We start from the raw sequence: 21,399 nt of genomic DNA, 5'->3' as shown, positions 1-21,399 counted from the left end.
ACTGTGACCTTGTTATTTTCATTTTGTAAGGTCAGACATGAATGGGAAGATTCATTAAAAGCTGTTGAAATACCTGGCTTCCAGGCCCTTCCTCCAGGTGCAGGCAGCTGTGCAGAAGAAAAGCAGCCTTTGAAACTGCTTATGCTAAATTTAACAAAAAAAAAAAGTGTAGGGAGACCTGGATATATTTTCTTTCTCTGGAAGACTGCTGTCCCCTCTGTGCTAATGGGGTGCCTCTCAGGTGAGCCCTGTTTGCTGCACAGGGAGGTTCTGGTGGCTCAGGACACTTTGTCCCTGTGAGGAGGGCAGGTGCCCATGCCCACACTCTGGGGAAAGGGCAGCTGATGCTCACAGCCTTGCAGGCTTCTTTATTTTTGCAAGAGCAGTCAATGTCTGCAAAGTCCAGATGATCTAAGACTACCAAGTCCTGGGTAATTCCTACTGCCAAGTTTCCTGGTGCTCGGACAAAGTGTCTCTCCTGCCTGGAAGCTACAGAGGGCTTGGAGACTGTCCAGGCAGGTGGGCAGAACTGGACCCCAGCAACCTCACTGGAAAGAACAGTGTCGGGGGAGAGGGGCCAGCCATGAGTGCCTGTAGTGCTCAAACTGTCCTTGATGGGACCCAGGAGCGCCCAGTTCAGTGAGGGGGAGAGCCAGAGCATACTGGCAGGGATCATTGGTCATGCCACAGCTCGGGACCAGAAATACCTATGAATGGGTGGAGTAACCTGGCATTGGCTCTCGCATTGTCTCTTCACATGGAGGGTGAGAGTTTTGTCAAGAAAAGGGAAGGCAGATAACAGAGCTGAAGAAAGTCTTGCTGTGTTGAGATACACAGTGTGAAATGTTAGCAGTGGCTGAAGTCTGTCGGTTTGCATAAATTCAGTGTTTCCACCACGTGAAGCTTTTTCTGGAAGGTTCCTGTTGCTGGCACAATACTTGGGATATTTTGGGCCACCTGCTGTCCCCACTCTTCAGCCAGAATCCCAGATCCCTGATTTGGTAGATCCAGGTAGAAGACAAAATCCGACCACACACTGGGGAGAGTCCTTCATGGCTGGGCAGACACTGGAGGACCCAGCTCCTCACCTTACAGCCCCTTTTTCCATGAATCGGAGCTGCTCTGGGATTCTGTTCCTTTTGCGCTGCAACCTCCCTTTTCATCCTGAGATTTTTTCTCGAAGAAGCTGTCACAGCTGAAGGAGCTGAAAGAAGCTGGTGGCTGGATGTGAGTCCACCTGCACATCCCTGCACTGGGTATTCCCATGCTCCGCAGGAGGGAGAGGATCCCTTTCATCTCTTTTCCCCTGTGACTGTGTGGCATGCAGAAGGGACTGTATTTGTGGCCACTTCAGCTCCTTTCAGTTGCCCCTTGTTGAACTCATGCTCAGTTTTTCCTCCTGTGGACTCTTTTCCTTGCCTATTTGGACTTCACTGCCTTCGCTGAGGACCTCTGTTGCCATTGTGTCAGTGCTGAGGGTGGTACAGAAAACCTCCAACCCACATCCCAGGTGCTGCTAGTGTCTCAGATAGGACCCACGCCTGCACAGTGCCACTGTTGCTGCTCCTTTGAGCCCTTGGACAATTCCAACATTCCTTGCTTGAGTGATGTATGATGGCTTTCTGCAACCCTTGGGCTGGGAGTCCTCCTATGGGCATCATGACCAGGTCCATATGGCTTGACTCTGGCTTCTCTCTCTGTGCCACCACATGGGCTCTGAGGCTGCCCTTGTTTCTGTACTCAGCGCCAAGGCTGAGGAGCAGATGTTTGAGCCAGCCTCCAGGTAGACTTTGAGACATTGACCACTCTCTTTGTGCCCAGTGGTCCAGGCTGGCACCTCGTACATATTCCTCACACTTTTACGCCCACTTGCATGGCTGAAGTGCTTCTCAGATCTTCACCAAGCATTATATAGCATCCAAAAAAGCATATTGTACTCTGTTATGATTATTATGTGTCTGTGGAACTCCAAGACCAGCTTTGAGGTTTGGATGAGTTCAAACAAATTCCTGCCTGTACCCAAGCAGTATGAATGCAGATGTGCACCACCACCTCTTCCTGTCAGGAGCACTTTGACTTGTTTGGTCTGTATTTCCACTGATCTTCTGCTTGGCTTCCCCTAGCCTTCATCGCAGCCTTTTGTCTCCTTTGGTGGCCAGGTTAAGTAAAAAGTAAGCTCTCAGGCCTGGGTTAATACCATAGGTGCTTAGAACAAAAAGCTCCATTTTCACTTTGACTCCTGATACAAATCACAAGCGTGGTCATTGCTTTGAATGTGTGAAGAGTCCAGGGAAAGAAGGAGTGGCTGCTCTGATGAATAAGAAAAGAAAGCAGCTCTTGAATTTTTCCATTATGTTTAAAGCTCTGCAAATGCTTGGAGAACAGGATGAAGCACAAACTCCCTCTTCTGGAGATACACAGTGCCACCGTTGGATTAGGAATAAAATAGCAGAGCAGGCTGGCTGGCTGGACCATAGGGTATCTGCCAGATAGCGTGTGACTAAAAGCCATTATCTTTCCGTAAATTCCAGATGGAGGGGCTGGGCAGGCCCTACTGCCAGGAGAAAGCCTGCCTCTCCAAGCACTTGCTACTTCAAACAGCAAGTCTCTGCTCAGCTGCACCAGGAGAGCTGGGTGCAAGGATGTTACTCTGCAGGTGTAGCTGTGCTAACACTCCCAAAAGTGCATGCAGGCTCAGGAAGTGGGAAGGGTGAAAGGGTTTGGTGTGTATAGAAAGGCCATCTATTCACCCTAGAGAAGACGTGCTTGCTTGCAAGGTTGTATGTATTGTGTCTGGTATCTGTGTGCACGTCCATACTTGTGCTTGTGTGACTGCAGACATCAGAGCTATGCTGAAAACCATTGGAGAAGGTGCTTTGTGTGAGCCTAACATCTCGTTAGACGCCAGACACCTGCTTATTGGCAAACATGCCCTGTTGTCCTGCCCAGAGCACTTCTGCTCTGTCCCTTCTTTTCACAAATTTGGTCCATGCAAGACAGGAGTCAGCCACCTCAGACAGAAAGACAAGAAGCAAAATTTGGATGCCTGAATTCTCTCTGTGCCTCTGGGAAGAAAGTTTACTTTAATGGCCGATCATGGAGGCAGTTCTCTCCCTTGGCCAGACAGGAGTACAGCTTGTTGGACAGAGATGGAGCCAACCAATGCTGCAGCAATCCAGATTATGTTCAGTCAGATTATTTTGAGAAGAGGAGGAGATCCTGCATGACCTTCTGAGGAAAACAGGTTTCTCATCAGATGCAAGATGAACCGAGAACCCCTCTGCTGCAGCACACCAGTAGCTCCATGGACTGATTACAAGTGATTTGTCTTGAGAAGCTCTTGGGTGTTTCTGAGAAGATGAGAAGAAAGAGCTTCAATATGAGGCCCACCAGACATTTGCAGAACTGGTTCATGAGCCGTCCAGTTTGTGACCACCTCTAATCCTGCTGACCCAGGAGACATGCTGAGATTTCAGCGTTCCACAGAAGCATGACCCAGGAGTCCTGCTCTATTCAAGCAAGCACACCCTGGCCAGCTGAAGATGCTTTAACAAAAAAAATACCAAAACACGGAGAAAACTGTGATGGGTGCATGGTTGGAAGTTGTAGCTCAGCCTTCTGTATAGTGCAAACCACGGCCATTCTCCTGGTTGCCTGCACCAGGATCCTGCATTTCTTTCTCTTTCTCCCTCTGCACCTGGGTTTGAGCTGGAAAAGCAGGCGGGAAGCAAATGAGGAAGGAGGACAGAAAGATTCAGATCCTGGGATTCCATATCACAGTGATTTCCTGAAGACATTTGAACCTGATCCCCATTTCAAGAGGTCGGTGGAAACCAGCTTGAAATCCAGCCAATTCCTGCTTCCTGTAGAAAAGCCAGTGCATCTGAAGCCACCTTTTTGATGGGATCACTACCACCAGCATGTGATTTGAATGCAGGGGCATTTCCAGCGAGGGATGCCGGAGCCATTTCTTCACATGGTGCTGGCGGAGGTTGGCACCAGGAAGGGGGGGGTTACTTGGATGGGAGAGGTTCAAGTGTCCCTGGTGAACATGTTTTCTTACCAGATGAGCAACGCAGGAGATGCTCCGTGGCCTCTCCTGAGGTCCCATGCTTTTGTAGCTTTGAAGCCCAGTAAATACAGTGCTGCTGTTGCTACAAGGCCACAGCCTTGTGCTAAGCTAGCAAAAGGGGTCTCTGGACTTGTCAGGCCTTGTCTGAACTAGTCTTAGCCTGCCTGGAGCTTTGCTTTAGCTTGTTTAGCTGTAAGAGCAATTATCTAATGACAAGATGATCGGTACTTGCTTTGTTTTAGCTCTTCTACAATTGTGTAACGTAACACAGTCTTGTATATATTTTGTAACTAATAGCTAGTTAGACAAGTTCTGTGAATGAATAACTATCTATGCTTCTATAGTAAAATGCATGTAGAGGACTACAGGCAAGGGATGACAGCAGGGGCCTGAAGGAAGAGGCACAGGATGAGGCCATAAGTATCTCAGAGGGTCCGTGCATGGGCAAGGAGTGACCCTGGTCCCTCACTGAGTGAGCCTGGGTGAGAAGGGGGTAGAGGCTCTGGGGGAACTGGCCAGGGATGAGCAGAGGGATCTGGATGGGTGGTGGGTGGTAGTGTGCTCAAAGAGGGGTGAGAGAGCGTTCTGTGCTGGTGAGCAGGTACAAGGGGGCTGTACGTGCTGGTGTGGGGGGCAGTGGAGGCTCTGCGTGGGTGATGAGGTGCCAGGGCTGCCTGTGCACAGGAGGAGGCCAAGGGGCCCTTGGCCGACGGGCAGCTGGAGAGCGCCGGGCTGGGGGCTGCTGTGGGTGTGGCGGTGGCATTGGGGTGCAGTGAGGGATGCCGGGGGTGTTGGTGTGGGTGTCACAGGGTGACGGGGTGTTGGTGACGGGGCGGTGGAAGGCACTGGCACATGTGGTGCTGGGCTCAGGGGCTTTTGGGCTCCCCCATGCTGCAGGGGTCTGTGGTGAGCACATGCAAGTTCCTCCCGCTGCAGCCTCTTCATCCCACGCACACCTGAGGGCACAGGGTAGCCCCGCTGAGCCCAGAAGGGATGAGGAACAGATGTTTCCCCATGTCACTTGGGAGGGGAAACTGTGCCTAAAACATGGTCTGTCTTAACCTGGGAGCTGGTGGAAAGATGCTGTTGATGTCTCAGTGCCTCCCGTGGAGGAAGCATTGGATTGTGCACTGAGCCAGGCATCTCACATTTAAAAACCTTGCCAAAGGCATGAAAAATATTACTTTACTCTTGGAACACATTTTTGCTTTATATTTCCTGTATTTTTCAGGCAGGAAGGCCCAGGGAGAGTGGGACATCACTGGGATCCTCCAGTGATGGAAGTTTTTCCTTCGTCGAATCCAGGCTTTGATGGGAAGGAAAACCCCAGGACCCTAAATCCCTTGGGACAGCCTGTGTGGGAAAATCACCCACACATTGAAGGCACTGACTCCTTTGGGGCATGGAGAGTACAGTTCATCAGCAAGCACTGAGCAAAAGAAGGCAGAGCATCTATGGCCTTGCTCTGACACAAGGTGTACCGGGAAGGATGAGAGCTATCCGAGATGCAGGACACCACAGCACAGGAGCAGGGTTACAAAGCAGTAGGGAACAACACTGAAGCTGTAAATGCAAGGACCTTGCAGTGACTGGTGGGGTGAGGCTCTGGCATCCCTGCCTGGGAGGTCAGGAAACTGAAACACCTCCCAAACGGGACCCAACGGTCATACCCAGCCAGCAAGCTGCTGGGGAGCTTCATGGTGGTGGCTGAGTGTGGATGGGGCCTTGCAGGTGCTTCTCTGGCCAAGGCAATGGGAGGGGAGAGCAGGTCCTGTCCTGCCAGCTCAGCCCATGCTTTCCCAGGAGGCTGCTCTGGTGGGGCTGGAAAACTGACGGCAGGGCCAGAGCTGAGCTGAGCTCTTCTCCAGGCAGCAGAGGAGCTCTGCTGCAGGTATCTTTTGGGGCCTGGAAGGAGACCTCAGAAGACCCTCTGATCCCTCCCTCTGCCCCACAGCAGGACCTTGGTCTGGACTCAGCCTCCTCAAACCTTGGCACCTGACAAGCATCTTTCCTGCACTTTAAAGCTGTGACTCCCTGTACCACTTGCCTTGCTCTTTGCCTTTTACAACAGGAGACTGGCAGCACATCCTCCCACCTCCTCTTCTGCAGGTTGAACACAGGCAGGCTTTCCTCAATGGGCAGACAGGACAGGTGAGTGCTCCTGTCCATCAGTATTCCCAAAACAATCCTAGACTGAGACTTGTCTTCTCATTCTCTGAGTAACCATAACTTGGCTCAGTCCAGGCATTTTATCACAACATATTTGGTTGCAGAGTGTAGTTTAGAGATTAGAAGATGCTTGGAGCAAGTAGTTGTTTTTTCATCTACAACTTTTCATATTCACTTCTGCAATGTCTCAGGATTGTTTCACCTTTTAAGCCCATCTGTGGACACACAGGCAGTCCCTTCCTGCAAACAGGTGGGTGAATGTCCTGGGAACCCTTTTTTAATCAAAGGAAAGATGCAATGCATCTGGAAACCAACATTAATGGGTATGGGGGAGAAGGAGCCAGGGTCCCCCCGGGGAGAGCTCTCCAGCCTGCCTCTGCTGCTCGCCTATGGGCAACAGGAGGTTCAGCTGCGGGGCGAGCTCTGCCCGTGCCCACCACTTGCCCTGCATCCAGCAGCCCACTGCCACAGGGAGCTTTGGCTGCTGGAAAATGCAAAGGGGTTTGGGTAGGGTGTCAACCACTGCCTCTGAAGGGGACACTGACCGGAGGAGCAGGGTTTTCAGGAGAACAAAGCAAAACCAAAACCAACAGAAGAAAAAGCCTTCAGAAACAGGGGAGTCCAGCTAGCTTGTTTAGAAATCTTCCAGGAGAAACTGTTGCTGTGAAAGAAATACTTCTGCTCTTGCAAGGACTGTAGCTGCCCCAGGGTGTGGAGCTGATACCAAATGGTCCCAGCTGGGATGGCTGTGGCTGCCCCAGCCAGTGAAATCAAACAGGAAACTGCGAGCAGATGAGTGGCAAGACAAAGGGGTTTTTAATAATGAAGGTGTTGCTGGTAACATAGGTAAGGAAATGTGCTTGCTTACAAGTTTGAAGCTGACAGCATCCCTTTAAATAAGAAAATACATTTGCTGAGAGGAGAAAGTTATCTGGGAAGCCCTGTACAATGATGCAGTGTAGCAGCTAACACTACTCTGTTTCAAGTGCTATTAATATTCTCCATGGACTGGCTTCAAAAAATCTCTCACTTAGAAAAAGAAATTCTTTAAAAAAAATGCAACCTGTGATTGTCTATCCTAGCAGTGCACTGTGACCATTTGTACAATAGAAAAGTGGTGCTTTAAATAGTGAGTTGAAAGCTACTGCCACGTGCTTTATACAGCATGCAACAACGCGATGAACTGGAGACACAGCAGGGGCTGCAGAGCCTCCTCCGACAGCTCCAGCATCCCTGGGGAGAGCGCCCTGCCGGAGCCACAGCCAGGCTGCCTGCAGGCCCCTTGTGCCAGACCTCTTCCCCAGCTGCTGCATCTCTGATGTGCTGTCCTTCCAGTAACACAAATATTAAATACGTTCAGTCTGTAAATAGTTTAACAATCTTTGTCAGCAACAATATTTACTTTGGCAAAACCAGAATTGCAAAGAAGTAGACGTGTCCGTCAAACAGTCTGCAGCAAGTTCTTTGGTGGAAGCCAAGAAGTGAAGCAAAGGCTCCTTCTCGCTAGAGCCTGAGGAAGTATATTGCACAGAGACTCATAGGAGAAATGCTGGTGACTTCAAACGGGAGGCATCACTGCAGGAGAGCATCCACCTCTGCCGGCTTCAGGAGAACTAGCTCCTCCAGGCTCAGTGATTCACAGCTGTTCTCCGGATGGCCTTGCTCTGGGCTGAGTGAACAGTGATGCTGGAGCAAACTTGGGAAGAAGGGGATGACTGATGGGGATCAAGGAGGAATGGGAAGAAGGATGGAGGGGTGGATGGCAGGGAAGTGGAGGCAACAAAAGCAGATGCTCACACAAAACCACAGCCACGCAAGGGCCTGCTCAGCCCTGCCCCACGCGCAGGTCACTGAGTGCCCGTTTCTGGCTCCCCCTGCTCCCAGGTCATGCAAGGTGGTGGAGATCTATCCCGACTTCTGGCTGTGCAAAGGAAAGCCCCTCCAAAGCCTGGCTGTATTTTCCATACGACTTGCTCCTACCTTGGACCAAAACACATTACACATCTCTTCGTCTGTACCACAATAGCTGGGACATGGCAGCCCCACTGGGATGCCACATCCCTTCGATACCTGCACCTGAGCAGCTGTCTCCAACATCCAGAGCTCTCTGCTCCAAGGTCACAGGCTTCAGCCTGATGCAGTTCAGACTGCAGCCAGGACGGCTCCTGGGCTTTCAGCCCCCCAGGCACCATAAGGACATGACAAGGTGCCACCATGAACATGGTGGTCTCCATCTCTCATCCACTTGGAGCAGAGCTGTGCAGGGACTGGGCAACACAGCTTCAGGGACAGGAGGAAGGAAGCAAGGCGAGCCTGGCTGTATGGAGAAGTGTGCTTGTTGCCCTGGCTGGGCAGAGCCTCCCTGCTCCCACAGCCCCTGGCCTGGGCATGGCCAAGATGAGCCCAGCAGGATTGCCTAAAGGGCTGGACGGGCAGGAGAGGCGTAGAGGAGGGGGCAGCAACAGGCTCTCCTCTCCGTGATTTCCCATTGCCACCCAGGTGAGGTCTCCTCACCACACAGTTTTGTCATGAGCTGCTCCAGTTCTCACGAGAGTGACTGCTAAAACTGGCGGGGGGGGGAGGGGGGGGGAAGATAAAGGAAACAAATCTGAAGTTCTTGTCAATCAAAAGAAGTGTTGTTAAAGGCACTAGTGTCCTCTGTGGGGACGTGTCAATGGAGGAAAACCAAAGTACCAGAGCTGTTGTGCTGTCAATTCGCAGTAACTGGAAATTCAAACAAGTTTATATGCTGGGAAAATGACTTCAGTTTCCCCTGGACATGGCACATTAGCCCTGCATGTTCTCTGGCATGACAGAAACACTGTGCTGGCTGCTGCAGGCTTACAGTATCCTGCCTCCACCACCCTCCCTTTCACCACTGCTGCAAGTGCAGGTCCATGCTGGTGTTTAGATTGAGATCAGTAACATCTAGGAAATCAATGTTGAAGATGCTGGGACCTGCGGGGGTGAGCGAGCCAAAGCCAGTGGCGGAGCTGGGGGGGGTGAGGTCCAGCCACTCCATCGTTTCCCACGGAGACTCAGTGAAACTCATTTGTAAACTGGAGCCATCGGCAGGGGAAGGGGAGAGCTGGGTTTCCATGGGTGAGAGGGGAGTCTGTAAAATCTCCTGGGATGTGAGCAGTTCATCTGTGGCTTTGCCGGAGAACCCCTCCATCATCCCTTCAAAGTGGGACTCTTCTCCTCCCATCTTCAGCAAGGCGATTTCACTGACCCTCCCCAGGGGGCTGTGGGCGTTCAGCAGGACCTCGAGGTGAGCATCACTGCTGCTGGGACAGTGCTCGAAGGAGAGCTGGGCTGAGGAGACCTGCTCGAACGTGGTGGATGACTTTGGGAGAGAAGCATTGGAGTTCCCTGTAGACACTGTTATCTGAGGTACTTTCTGGAGGCAGGACCGATCTTCCTTGGCATTGGCTGGCATTTCTGTCAACAAATGAGAGGGGTTTGAGGTGCTCTGGCAGTGCCCACCACTGCTGGGCCCAGGGGTGCCACCACGGTCCCCCAGCTGGGCTCTTGGCTATGCCTACAGAGACCCGCTCCCCACTCAATCCCCTTGGCATTGCTCTCCCACCCTCCCTGTGGGAAGCCTCGCACGTTCCTGCTTTCTGACCTTGACTCCTCTGGTTTTGGACACAGTCCCCAGGGCACGAGCACTGGCAGCTGTCCCCACGGGGCTGGGCATGGGTTGTGCATGGGAAAGGGCACAGGCAGCACTTTGCACGGGGGAGGGCACTGGCAGTGCTCTATGTGGGAGATGGCACTGGCAGCACTGGGAATGGTGTGGGACACTGGGGGCTCTGTGTGGGGAGGGTGCTGGCAGTGCTGTGCACAGGGCTGCCGCCCTGCCATCCCTTCTCTCTGTGCAATCTGCATAGGTGATAACCAAGCCTGGACCACCCCACCAGGTCTGCGCATGCAGGAGCAGGCTCTGGGAAGGCCAATATGCTTTTGGATTAAATCTCAGTGGCTGCTGGCACAGGGAGGGCAAATGAAAGCTGTACTCAACTCAGGCAGCTCTGCTGGGGTGCACAGAGTGCACTGAGCCCCACGGACCAACCCTGGCTTGGAGGGGAAGCCCTGGAGGGGAACAGGGAAGCAGTGCGTACCTCCGCTCTCAATCAGCACGTCCAGGAGCTCGTCCATCTGCTGACTTCGTGTCATCTGCTGCAGCAAACGACAAAGAGGAGAGTAGAGGGCGTTAGGAGGAGAGTGCCTCCGGCCACAAGCCAGGTAGGTGGCTCTAGACCCCACAAATGGCTTTCTCCCATGTGGGAGAGATGCCACTCCAACATAGGGCTGGCAGCGGCTTTCAGGTGAGCACTGCAGGGCCCTGGGGAGCACAGCAGATCCGGGGAGCATGGTGCCAGGTTCCCCCCGCCCTGCTGCCGACCAGAGGGCTCAGTGGCCACCATAGACTGCCTCTTCCCAGGGCCATCAGGACATACTGACTTTTTGGACCCAGCACCTTACACTGACTTGTGCCTCCTTGCACTCCCTGCAGCTCCCTGGGGGTAATGCATCATCATCCTCCTCTCCCTGACTGGAGACTGGAAGTACTGTCTGCACACCTCCCTGCCAGCCAGCATAAGCCCGTTTTTATCACTGCCAACAGCATCACCCCATTTTCCTAAAGGCACCATCATGACTGGCACTGAAGCTGCTGACAGACTCTCACAAGAAGTAAGGGGTTCATGGGCGATGGATACATTCCTCCCCATGGGAACAGTGCTCCAGGGTAAGGCTAAGGAAGGCAGATGGCATGGAGAAGGGTACTTTGCTAATGAGCTAAAGGGGGAAGATGAGGTTTCCTGGTGACTTGGGAACACTCAAGAGTCTGTTTCTCACATAGCACTGAGCACCCCAAAGAAGAGTACACCCAAGTCCTGGGGTATTTGTGTGGGATGTGAGGACCCCAGGGTGGACTGCCGCCTTTCATCAGCACAGAAGACACTATCCCATCCAGCGTGGTGTCTGACTGCTTTGTGGCAGTCATTCAGCAACTAGCTCTTTGAGAAAAGCCCATTCCTTATGGAAACAGGCCTGTCCTACCCAGAGACCCCATAATGGGTTGTAGCTCCTGCCAATGACTTACATTAACCGCAAAAGAACACCCTGTGCAGCCCTAGCCCTATAGAAAATAAAAATCATGCAGTTACCTGCTTTACTGCATCCTCATAGGGTGGAGGCTGCTTTACCTCTGAGAGGGCTGGGCTTGACTTACAAAAACTTGGGGATGGAATAGAAAACTTTTGACCTGCCTGCGTAGCCATCTGCGTGGGGAAATACAGGGAAACGGAGTCAATGCACAGGGAGGCACGGCAGGAAGCCCAGCTCTCTTTCACCCCTGTTGAAGCCAGAGTGGTGCCAGGGAAACTAACGATTTTGTGGGTCAGATCAGCTCAAACAAAGTGCCTGGCCTCTGGGCAGGAGAGAGGGACGTAAACTAGCTCCGTCAGCCTAGCCCTGAGACCCAGAGCCAGGCTGACTTCTCGTTGCTGCCAGAACACAGGCATGATGCTGCAGAGCATTCTGGTGCTTGGTCCAGCTGTGACCGTGCAGAGCAAGGGGGAGAGAGAAATGGGCTGCCAGTGGTTGGCTGCACCCAGCCAGTGATGCAGTGCTTTCCTGGCTGCCAGCTGCCTCCCAGCCCCTCTGCTGGGGACCCTCTCCACTGTCGCCTGTCCGGGGGCATCTCACAGAGCCCAGGCCAGGGAAGATCACTCAAAAGAGTCACTACCAGGTCAGCACCTAGGCTTTCCCTGTGCCAAACACCTGTGTATCAGTGCCAACTTTTTGCCAGTCCCCACTTCCAGGAGGGACCTCATCTGAAGGTCCAGTGCCTGCCAGATTCTGCCCCCATCGCCTCTAGGCCCTTGTGTGCCCTCCCCCACCACCTGGGTGCAGTTGCCTCATCCCATGAGAGCCAGCACCAGGGGATGCAGCATGGCCCTGGCAGGCGGGTTGGATCCAGAAGTGGATCCAGGGTAGTGGTGAGGCCACTCGGCCTGGCCGTGCACATCCTGGCCACCTTTCTGTGGAGGGCGGCTGGGAGGAACAGTCTCCCTGGTCTTGGGGGGATGGCACTCCAATGCTGGGCACAGAGAGGGAGCTGTGGCTGAAGAAGGACCCTCGCCCCTGGAAGCCCCTTGCAGGCAGCAGAGGAATGCCTAGGATGGGTGGTGTCACAGCCAGGATGAGCTGCAGGACACTGTGGGGCTACCCCCTCCGTACATCCCTTGCACTCAGGCGGTGAGGAAAGAGCGGGAGATGCCCCCTAGCTGTTGCTGCTCCCTGCTGATGCTCACTGACCATTGCCCGGTCGTCCAGAGCAGCCCTGCTGCCTCTCTTGGAGTATCACCTCACAGCACTGTGTCCCACTGCTGAGATCACCGACTGCATCCTACTGCCCACTGCATCCCCTGCTCTCTGCCCCACTGCCCACCTTATCCACAGCACTGCTCCCCATTGCCCAGCTGACCCAAAGCAATGCTCCCCATTGTCCATTTCACCCCAGCAGCAAGCCCCACTGCCTACCTCACCCCGACAGCACTGCACTCCACTGCGCATCCCACTGGCGGCACTGTCTCTCTGCCCCTCTCACCCTGCTGTGTGCCAACTGCCCATGTCACCTATCTCACCGTCCTCTGAATGGCTTAGAGATAGCACTACACCTTCTGCCCAGCTCCTGCTGCACACTGCTCAGTGTGCTAACTGCGGGAATGCAACTTGTGAGCTGCCTGGCTCGAGCACTGAGTGTTTCACAGTGGCTGTCGCTCTGCTGTGTGGCTGTTATGCACTCAGCGTGCACTTGCTGTACATCTTCCCTGAATGCAGTGTGCATGCCTTGCACCACTGTGTGTGTTTTACAGACTGTATGATAGGTGTTGCTGCTGCCTGGGAAACCCTGGTAGGGTGTTGGGATGAACTGGGGCTGTGATCAGCAGCACCTTGTGCTGCTTTTGTGTGTTGGCAGCGTGTGCCCCTCTCCAAGCTTTCGTACCTGTCCAGAGGGCTGAGTGAGGAGTGGTGGATGATGAAGGGACAACTCTCTGCTGTGCTGTTTGCCTGGTGGGGAGGCACAAGCTCTATTTGACTGCAGACCCCAATTGCAAGCCCTGCTCTATCTTCTCAAGAAAACTCTTCCCATATGACCAGGGTAACTGCCCTCCTTCAACCCAGTGGTCAAAATCCCTCACACACTGCTAAGAGCCACCATGGCTCAGCAAGATTCTGAAAAGCCCTGCCACACTGCAGCAGGGCTATCCCAGGGGTGTAGAAAGCTGTGCCAGGGCTCTCCCAGGGGCTGAGAGATCTGTGCCGGTGCTTCCCTGCTGTGCATAGAGCTTTGCCAGTGCTCCATGGGGCAGAAGAAGCTGTGCCAGGGCTTCCCCAGGGTGGAGGGAGCCATGCCAGGGCTCCATGGGGCAGGGAGAGCTGTGCCAGGACTCCCCCAGGGGCAGGGGGAGCTGTGCCAGGGCCTCTCCCTGAGGGGAGAGGCAGCTGAGTTAGGGCTCTTTTAGGGCAGAAGAAGCTGTGCCAATGTTCCCCCAGGGCAGAGGAAGCTGTGCCAGGACTCCTCCAGGGGCGGAGGGAGCTGTGCCAGTGCTTAACCAGGGGCAGAGGAAGCTGTGCCAGGTCTCCCCAGGGCAGAGGGAGCTGTGCCAGGGCTCCACAGGGCAGAGGATGCTGTGCCAGGACTCTCCCAGGACACAGGGAGCTTTGCCAGTGCTCACCCAGGAGCACAGAGAGCTGTGCTGGGGTCCCCTGGGGAAGAGGGGAGCTGTGCCAGGGCTCCCTCCAAGGCAGAAGGAGCTGTGCTGGGGCTCCATGGGGCATGGGAGCTGCGCTGTGACCCCCCAGGGCAATTGGGTGTGGTGGCAGCAGGGTTCCCCAGGAGATGCCCTGCAAAGGACCCTGTGGTGCCATCAGCTTCCAACCCGTTGTCCATCTGGGCTACTCTCTGCCTTTCCAGGCAGCCCCACATGCTGCTACTGCCCCCCTGGGTACCCACCCTGGGTGCCAGCAGTCCCGGTCTGATAGGAAAGGACTCCTGGGATATTTGACTGACTGCCCACAGACACCAGCGTGTTCACCACTGGGATGCTTTCTGGGGTGCTCTCCACTTACCGATGCTGTGCGAAGGCAACTGTTGGTCTGTGGGGACCCACTGCGCCCTTCTGCCTGTGAGCCAGGGGACACTGAGAGGAGATAGTGGCTGTTGGGGGATGGCGGCAGGCTGATGTGCTGGGGGCTCTTTGCAGCCCCGAGTGGAGAGTGCTGGGGGGAGCACTGCGGGCTCAGGAATGTCGAGGAGGTGATGGTGCTTTGCCCTGCAGGCTCCAAGCAGTGGCTATTTACAATGTGAGGCAGCTGCGGCACCCCACAGTTACTTAACTTATCCGAGCTGCTAGCTTGGCCTTTCAAGGCAGTTTGTTTGGATGCAAATGGACAGCTGGACACTGTGTTTTCTTGCTTGATGGGGACACCAAAGAAATGCTGAGCGGGCTGCTGCTTCTCCTCAAGCCCATTGCTTCTCTTACGCTTCTGGAGCTGCATGCGTAGCTCTTCCACCTGCCTTTGCTCTTGCTGCAGCTTCCATGTCAGTTCATTGATGACCTTCTGCTTCTCCACCAGCATCTTGTCTTTCTCTGTGTCGATCCCTTCTAGCTCCAGCTGGATGTTCCCTCCATTCATGCTGCTCATGAGGCTTTCTTCAGCACTGCCATGAACTGGAGATGGCTGGAGACCGAACTGTGGAGAAGACATGGGCCCGTCATTGAATGTGTCTGGCAGAGAGCCGCTCACAGAGAGGTCAGATGAGGCTGGAGAGATGGGTGGGGTGGAGCTGGTGCTGCCAAAGTGATAGAAGCCATTTGATAACATGCTGGTGGAGGACTGCGACTGGTAACTTGACAGGGTGCTTGTCGGAGTGACTGGGAAGGTGACGGTGGTGATCTCACTGAAGTTTGGCACCGCGTTGCTGCCACACTCCTGGAAGGGCCGCAGCCGTTCCATCAGCGCTGTTTTGGTACCCGACACAGGCAGGCCTCGTATTCGGAGCTGCTGTCTCAGTTCTGACACCTAGAAGGAACATCACCAACAATCAGTCCCAACGGCAGATGAACCCTTTAGAAACCCAACATTTCTAACAAGGAGTCTCAGATCACAGGCTCCCAACTTCCTGCTTTAAAGCTCTGACCCCCCAGGTGCTCACTGTCTCACCTGCAGTCACCAGAGTCACCATGCACAGCCCTGATCACTGCACATCCTGCAGGACATCGACCTTTCCTAACAGGAAAACCTTCCTTCTTCCAGGAACTGTGGCTGCACTCCATGAACCAGCAGTGGTCCTTGGGCCACATAGGTAACCCAAGATTCCCTTCCTAGCAGTAGGTTTCTACATGAGCAGAGGACTTTCACACAGACCAGGAACTAGATGATGGCATCCTTTAGCTCAGAGAATGTGACCATGTACCCTGGAGCCAGACACTCCATGTTTAGGCATCTGCACACAGTTCAGGTGTCTGAGCTGGGGCAACACTATGGCCAAACTCATGTTATTTCTACCTCATCTTATTTCTTTCTCTAATAACAAGTATTGTCCCCAGGTCTCTGCTCCTAAAAGGACTTGGCCTTCCCCATGGCTGAGGCTCCATTAGCAAAATATAAAAAAACCCACATTGATGTGAGTGATTGTCCCTTATGCGCTGCCTGTCTTGCCTACATGAGACATTTAGGTACTGTTCAAAGCAGTGCTCATAGCTGCAGACTCCAGGAGATACCTGCTTGTGCTGAGAGCTGAGCTGGCCTGGCTGCAATGACCACTGAGAAGCTGAGTTACTAAGTGGAGGCCATGCTGACCTCCTAGCTTCTGGTTGGTCTGCTACCAGTATCCATGATGTCCACCATAAAACCACAGAAGGTAGGGAGCCATGAGCTGCAGGAGCAGCAGTGCAGATCATTCTTTAGTCCTCGACCTGATGGCCTGGCCTGCAGCCATCTCAAGTTGTGAGACGAGATGGCTACCATCTCTAAGGTTTGCTGCTACATGCTCTGGAGCAAGGTACCCACACGCCACCTGCAGAGTAGCAAACCCATGTTTTCAGTTACTGTTGTGGTGACCAATTCCTGACCCAGCATGATGTACTCCTGGTTTTGCTCACAGCATGGTGGTTCTGGTTTTCTGCTCTGTAACATGTGGTTACTCCCAGCCAGCTCAGCCTGTGGCACTACACTGCACGCTTCAGGGGTAGCAATGCACACTCAGGCTTCAAGATTCTGCTCCTGTGGTGACAAAGTTTGCACTCACTTTCAGATCATCCAGGTTAGATGGCAGAGGGCCTGGCTTGATAGATGAGACACAAGTCTGGCCTGAAAAGGTGGTTTTCACAGGAGAAAGAGGGGTGGTGTTGACAGAAGTTGATGAAGAATTTGAACTTTTGACCATTTGCTCATTTGATTGCCTGAAATAACAAAGGAGATTTGGGGTAACTTGTCTGCCCCCCCTGGAGTCTCTGTGCCCAGTGCACCATCTCTCTGCTCCCTTGGGGCTGCTACCTCCTGTATGAGACCTGAAGGACAACCAACCCCAAGGAAAAACAGGTTGGGCTGTAAGGAGATTGCCAGTGACCCACCAGCAGGTCACAGGTGCCCCAACCAGTGCACAAAGCCAGAACAGCTTTGCAGGAGACTGTGCTCTGTTCCCAAGCTTTTAGTTCCACTTGCATGCAACCCTTGCACTGGCACAAATGGGTATGGGAGGGGAAAATTTGGAGGGAGACAGGGCTGAACCCTGCTATTGGCACATTGCCACTCACTTTAGCTGGCCTTGGTGCATCCCTGGGTAGCTGAAGTGCTGCTGCTGCTGCTGTTGCTGCTGCTGCTGCTGCTGCTGCTGCTGGCTGAGTATCTGGAGCTGCAGGAAGAGTTGCTGCTGCTGGAGGAGTCTGGCATATGCAGAGTCCATGGGTGGAGGGGACTTCTCTGCCTTCTGGTCCGGAGGGATGTACTGGTGATACTTCAGCTTCTTCACCTTGGGCTTGGTGTCCTTGGGCTTTTTGTGACGGTTCTTGCTATCACTGGATGACTTGGACTGTTGGTCCAAGAAGGAAGGGAATTAGCTGGGAGAAGAGCTCCTGCCACCCTCGTGAGAACTCAGAGGCCTGGGACAGAGAGAGGGCAGCTCCTGCCAGCATCCTGACACTCCAGCTCCAAGAGCTGCTGAGCCTGCATTTAGGGGACTCCCTCAGGGCCATGTCTCATCTCAGTTGTGCTGGAGAGCACATGAGACAGAGAATGACCCTTCTTGCTTGGAAGATATTTCAGTGTTGCCTTGTATCTCCTTCTGCTCCTAGTCCCAGGGGACATTTCCAGGACCTGAGCAATCACCTCTCACAGGGTGCAGTACTGTACCTTATACCATTACAAAATGACTCAAATTGCAGTTTTTGACAACAAGGTTTGTCTCCCTGCATTATTCCAAGCCTTAAGACCAAACCCCCAGACCTCCCACACATGTGGGGTGCAGCATGTGGGCACTTCAGGCTTGGATGCAGCCAGGTGCCCTGGGCTTGTTCCCTCTCCTGGGGAGCCTGGAGGCACAGGCATTACCTTAACGGCGGAGGGCACTGGGAGGGGTGGGCTCTCCTGCCCCGCTGCCTGCTTGGGGCTGTCGCACTGGCTGCCCTGCCCTGAGGCCGGGTCCGGTGCATGGCTCTCAGCGCTGTGGGGGTGATCCTGCAAGGGAGAGTTAAGCCGCACGATGGGAGAGGGGATGTGGGGCCGGTGTCAGGGGCTGGCCAGCCTGGATGGCCTCTGCCGACAAGGGGCACCTGGTACCCCGTTCCCCCTGCTCCACGTTGTCCCCAGTCCCCCAGTCCATCCCAGATGCCTCAGTCCATCCCAGTCCCCCCATATCTATCCCAGCCCACTATCTCCACTTCTCCCAGGCTATCCCAGTCCCCTCACAGCCCCTCTGTCTCCCCAGTCCACCCCAGTCTCCAAGCTGTCTCCATTCTACCTCAGCCCTGTACCCTTGGTCCCCCCAGTACACCGTTGGCCCCCCAGTGTCCCCCAAACTAGCCCAGTCTCCAAAGCCCACCCCTGGCCTGCCCCAGTCCATCCAGTTGCTCCCACCCCAGCCCACTTCAGTTCATCCCAGTCCTCCCGGTCTCCCCACCCCTCACCCAGACTAGGCCCAGTCCCTCCCAGTCTCCCCAGTCCCTCCCAGTCTCCCCACGCCTAGGCTAGTTTCTCCAGTCCCTCCCCCTCCTCGGTCCACCCCATTCACCCCCGCCTCCCCAGTCGCTCCAGTCCCCCAGTCCCTCACTCCATCCCGGCCCCCCTTGCCTCCCCCCGGCTGTTGCCGTACCCTCGCCCGTCAGCAGAGGGAGCGGCGGCCCCGTGCAGCTCCGTGTCCCTCCACGCGGGGCCGTGGGGCCACTTACGGCCACGACGCGAGTTCCTTGGCCTGAGCCTCGCACCCCGTCCCCCCTGCGCTCCCCAGGGAGGCAGGGTGCCATGGGCCCTACCTGGGGTGCCCCGGGAAGGGCGGCGGGGGCTGGCTCCGGGGCCTTGGTGCCGGCCGCCGACTCGGTGAAGCCCGGGGAGTCCTCGCTCCTGGCCTGCTCCGGGGACAGCCCGTCGTTGCTGCTGTCCTCCTCGAAGGCGAAGGCATCGGCCGACTTGGGGAAGCTGACCTGGGTGCCTGCCAGGGGAGAAGGGACGATGGTCAGGGCCCTGCCCTGCTGGAAGGGGGACGAGCGCGGTGGCGGGAGGGACGGGGTGAGCCTTGTGGGAAGCCTCCGTGCCTGCGCCCACCTCCTCCAGACCTGGCTGCGGGCGAAGGACGTGGTGCTCAGAGAGCTCAGACACCTCCTGCTGTCCCCAGCCATGCACAGGGGCAGCTCCTGGGTGTGTCCCTGTGGCGGAGGCTGGTGGGAGAGGAGGTAGCATCAGCTCCTGGCCTGTGCCATGGACCTCTCTCCCTCAGGAGAGGAGGCCTCCGAGGAGCCTGGCCCACCAGGGGCAGGAGGCTTTTTGCAGGCAGGTGGGGCTGGCGCAGGAGTGGCTCTGCTGTCCTACCCCACCGTTGGGCTGAAATGGGGAGAGGGGTGTTAGAGTCACCCTCCCCATCAGCTGAGCATCCTGACCCCAAGCCCACACCACGCGTGGGACCCTGTCCTTAGCAGAAAAACTGAGGTTGAAAACCACCTGCAGGGTGACCCATCTATTCACGGCACAAGAGCCAACATGCGGGGACCTGGCTGCAGCTGAACAGAGGCTTCCAGATCCTGTCTCTGTCCACAAGCTTCACGCACACGACGTGCTTCAAACCACTACCATTGCCTCCTGACTGCCCCAGACATTGCTTCTCCCCCCCTGCAAATCTCCCGGCACGCTATCTCCTAGTCAGATGGGCAAGAGCTCTTGACCCCCGGCTTTTGCTGATAAATAAAGTGCTGAAAAAGAAAAGGTCTCATGTGAACCTTGGGAGGGCTGCAGGTGGGGGTAGAGGAAGGAGCAGCGCAGCCAAACTCGTAATCTCCTCGTGCTTGTGTCTGGCATTTGTCAGGCAGCTTGGCATGCCGATAGCAAGGTGACAAATGGGGAAATAGGAAGGGCCCGGGGACAAGCTTCCACCTGTCCCTGCTGCCGGTCTAGCAATGTGCGCCTTCTCACTGACACACACCTTCCTGCTCTGACCCCTGCCCCTATCTGGGAGATAAGGGTTATCTCTGCTTGCTCTGGCTCGTGGTGCCAGTGTGGGCGAGGAAGCAGGGAGCCCTGGCTCCCCACCCGAGCTGCTGCCCAGCCACCGTATGGGGCGGGAATATGAGAGCAACTGTGTCCTGTGGAGAGCCTCTCCTCCCTGCTCTCCAGGACAAGAGCTCCTCATATGTCCCTGGAAATAGGGCCTGTCCCCTCTCCATCAGAGGCAGCACCCAAACTGGGTCTTCCCTGAGGAGAAGACCCAGTGTGCTGGGTGGGAGCTGCTTCCCATGCCTGCAGACAAGTGCGGGCATCCTCTCTCTGGAAAAATGACACCAAGCAAGGGGGACTTGTGGATCTGCAAGTCTCCTGCTGGGCTGGCATTTAATAAGCATGTGTTAAGAAATGGTGCCAAAGCAGGGAGCCCAAGGGACCTTCAGGACACGGTGGCAGCTCGGAGCATGACAGGAATGTGCTGCATCCTGCTGCTTGATACCAGGGGCCTGTGCCGGGTGGGGAATGCTGCCCTTATCTGTCCTGCTTTCGCCTAGCCCGGGGCTGACCGTATTGTTTCACGATCTCAGGTCTCTGCTGTAATCTCAGGCAGAATGGTGTTTGCTCGGGGCTGTTTCTAATGCACTGGGTATTGTCCTCTCAAGCGTATTGGACAAAGTGATGACAAGGACCTGGTAAAAAAGGATTCTTATATCACTGCTGAGCTATGTAGGGCACTGGCGGCCTCCTGTCACTGGGACGTTAGGGCTTTCTGTTGGGGTCTGGCACTTTCTGCTCACCCTGCCGGAGGTGATTAGAGGAACACGTCAGCTGAACTTTCCACTGTATAAACAGTTGAGATTCCAAGGTTAAAGTAAAATGATTTTAAACCCTGTCATCTTTCTGGTATTGCAAAAACAAAAGGCTTAACGTTCAGAAGTGCCAGTGCTCATCTCTGCTCTGTGTTCAGCCCTTTGCCCCAAACCGTGAACACCACAAGCCGTCTCTGACTCCAAAAATCAGCTTGAGGATCCTTCAGCCTGGGGCTTTCTTCTGCAGAAACCTGAGGGCTGGGGTTGTGTTCCTGGTGCAGGTGCACCACCTCCTTCTCATGGCACCCAACAGTACCAAGTAACTTCACGTTTGACCCTAATGTCCTGTGTGTTTCACCCCAAATGGGATAAAACTGGCTTACAGGATGCATTTTTTTCCCCAGCAATGTGATAGAAGGGCATTGCGAAAGGGAGAATTTTAAAATTGAGCAAATCGTTTTAAGCCAGACTTTTTGTTTTTAACAATTTTGTCCCGTAAATCTCTGTTTACCACAAGCTCCTGACAAGGCAGCTGGAGAGAAACTGTGTTCAAATGTCAAGCACACTTGCCCAGCCTCCAAGCCTCAGCTCCGGTGGATAAAGTCATGCTCAAACTACCTTGAA

The 21,399-nt window shown here is 54.6% G+C and overlaps 1 protein-coding gene across 12 annotated transcripts in view; it reads right to left on the bottom strand.

Moving 5' to 3' along the window:
• Window positions 1-7,044: 7,044 nt before the first annotated feature.
• MYOCD (myocardin) overlaps window positions 7,045-21,399 on the bottom strand; it is a 263,589-nt gene continuing 249,234 nt past the window's right edge. For 9 of the 12 annotated variants that reach the window (XM_072881172.1, XM_072881178.1, XM_072881179.1 and 6 more), the window contains 8 exons: window positions 18,790-18,965; window positions 17,870-17,995; window positions 17,077-17,351; window positions 16,569-16,722; window positions 14,387-15,340; window positions 11,416-11,529; window positions 10,366-10,423; window positions 7,045-9,682 (listed from right to left, as the gene is read on the bottom strand). In XM_072881172.1, the coding sequence (XP_072737273.1) occupies window positions 9,114-9,682; window positions 10,366-10,423; window positions 11,416-11,529; window positions 14,387-15,340; window positions 16,569-16,722; window positions 17,077-17,351; window positions 17,870-17,995; window positions 18,790-18,965 (2,426 nt within the window). In that variant the 3' untranslated portion in view covers window positions 7,045-9,113. The remainder of the gene's footprint in view (window positions 9,683-10,365; window positions 10,424-11,415; window positions 11,530-14,386; window positions 15,341-16,568; window positions 16,723-17,076; window positions 17,352-17,869; window positions 17,996-18,789; window positions 18,966-21,399) is intronic. The other 3 variants (XM_072881173.1, XM_072881177.1, XM_072881176.1) reach the window with 3 other exon arrangements.

The sequence above is a fragment of the Ciconia boyciana genome, chromosome 16 (assembly GCF_034638445.1).
Source record: "Ciconia boyciana chromosome 16, ASM3463844v1, whole genome shotgun sequence".
Taxonomy (NCBI): domain Eukaryota; kingdom Metazoa; phylum Chordata; class Aves; order Ciconiiformes; family Ciconiidae; genus Ciconia; species Ciconia boyciana.
Note: the sequence above shows the minus strand (reverse complement) of the source record. Positions and strands in the feature narration are given on the sequence as shown.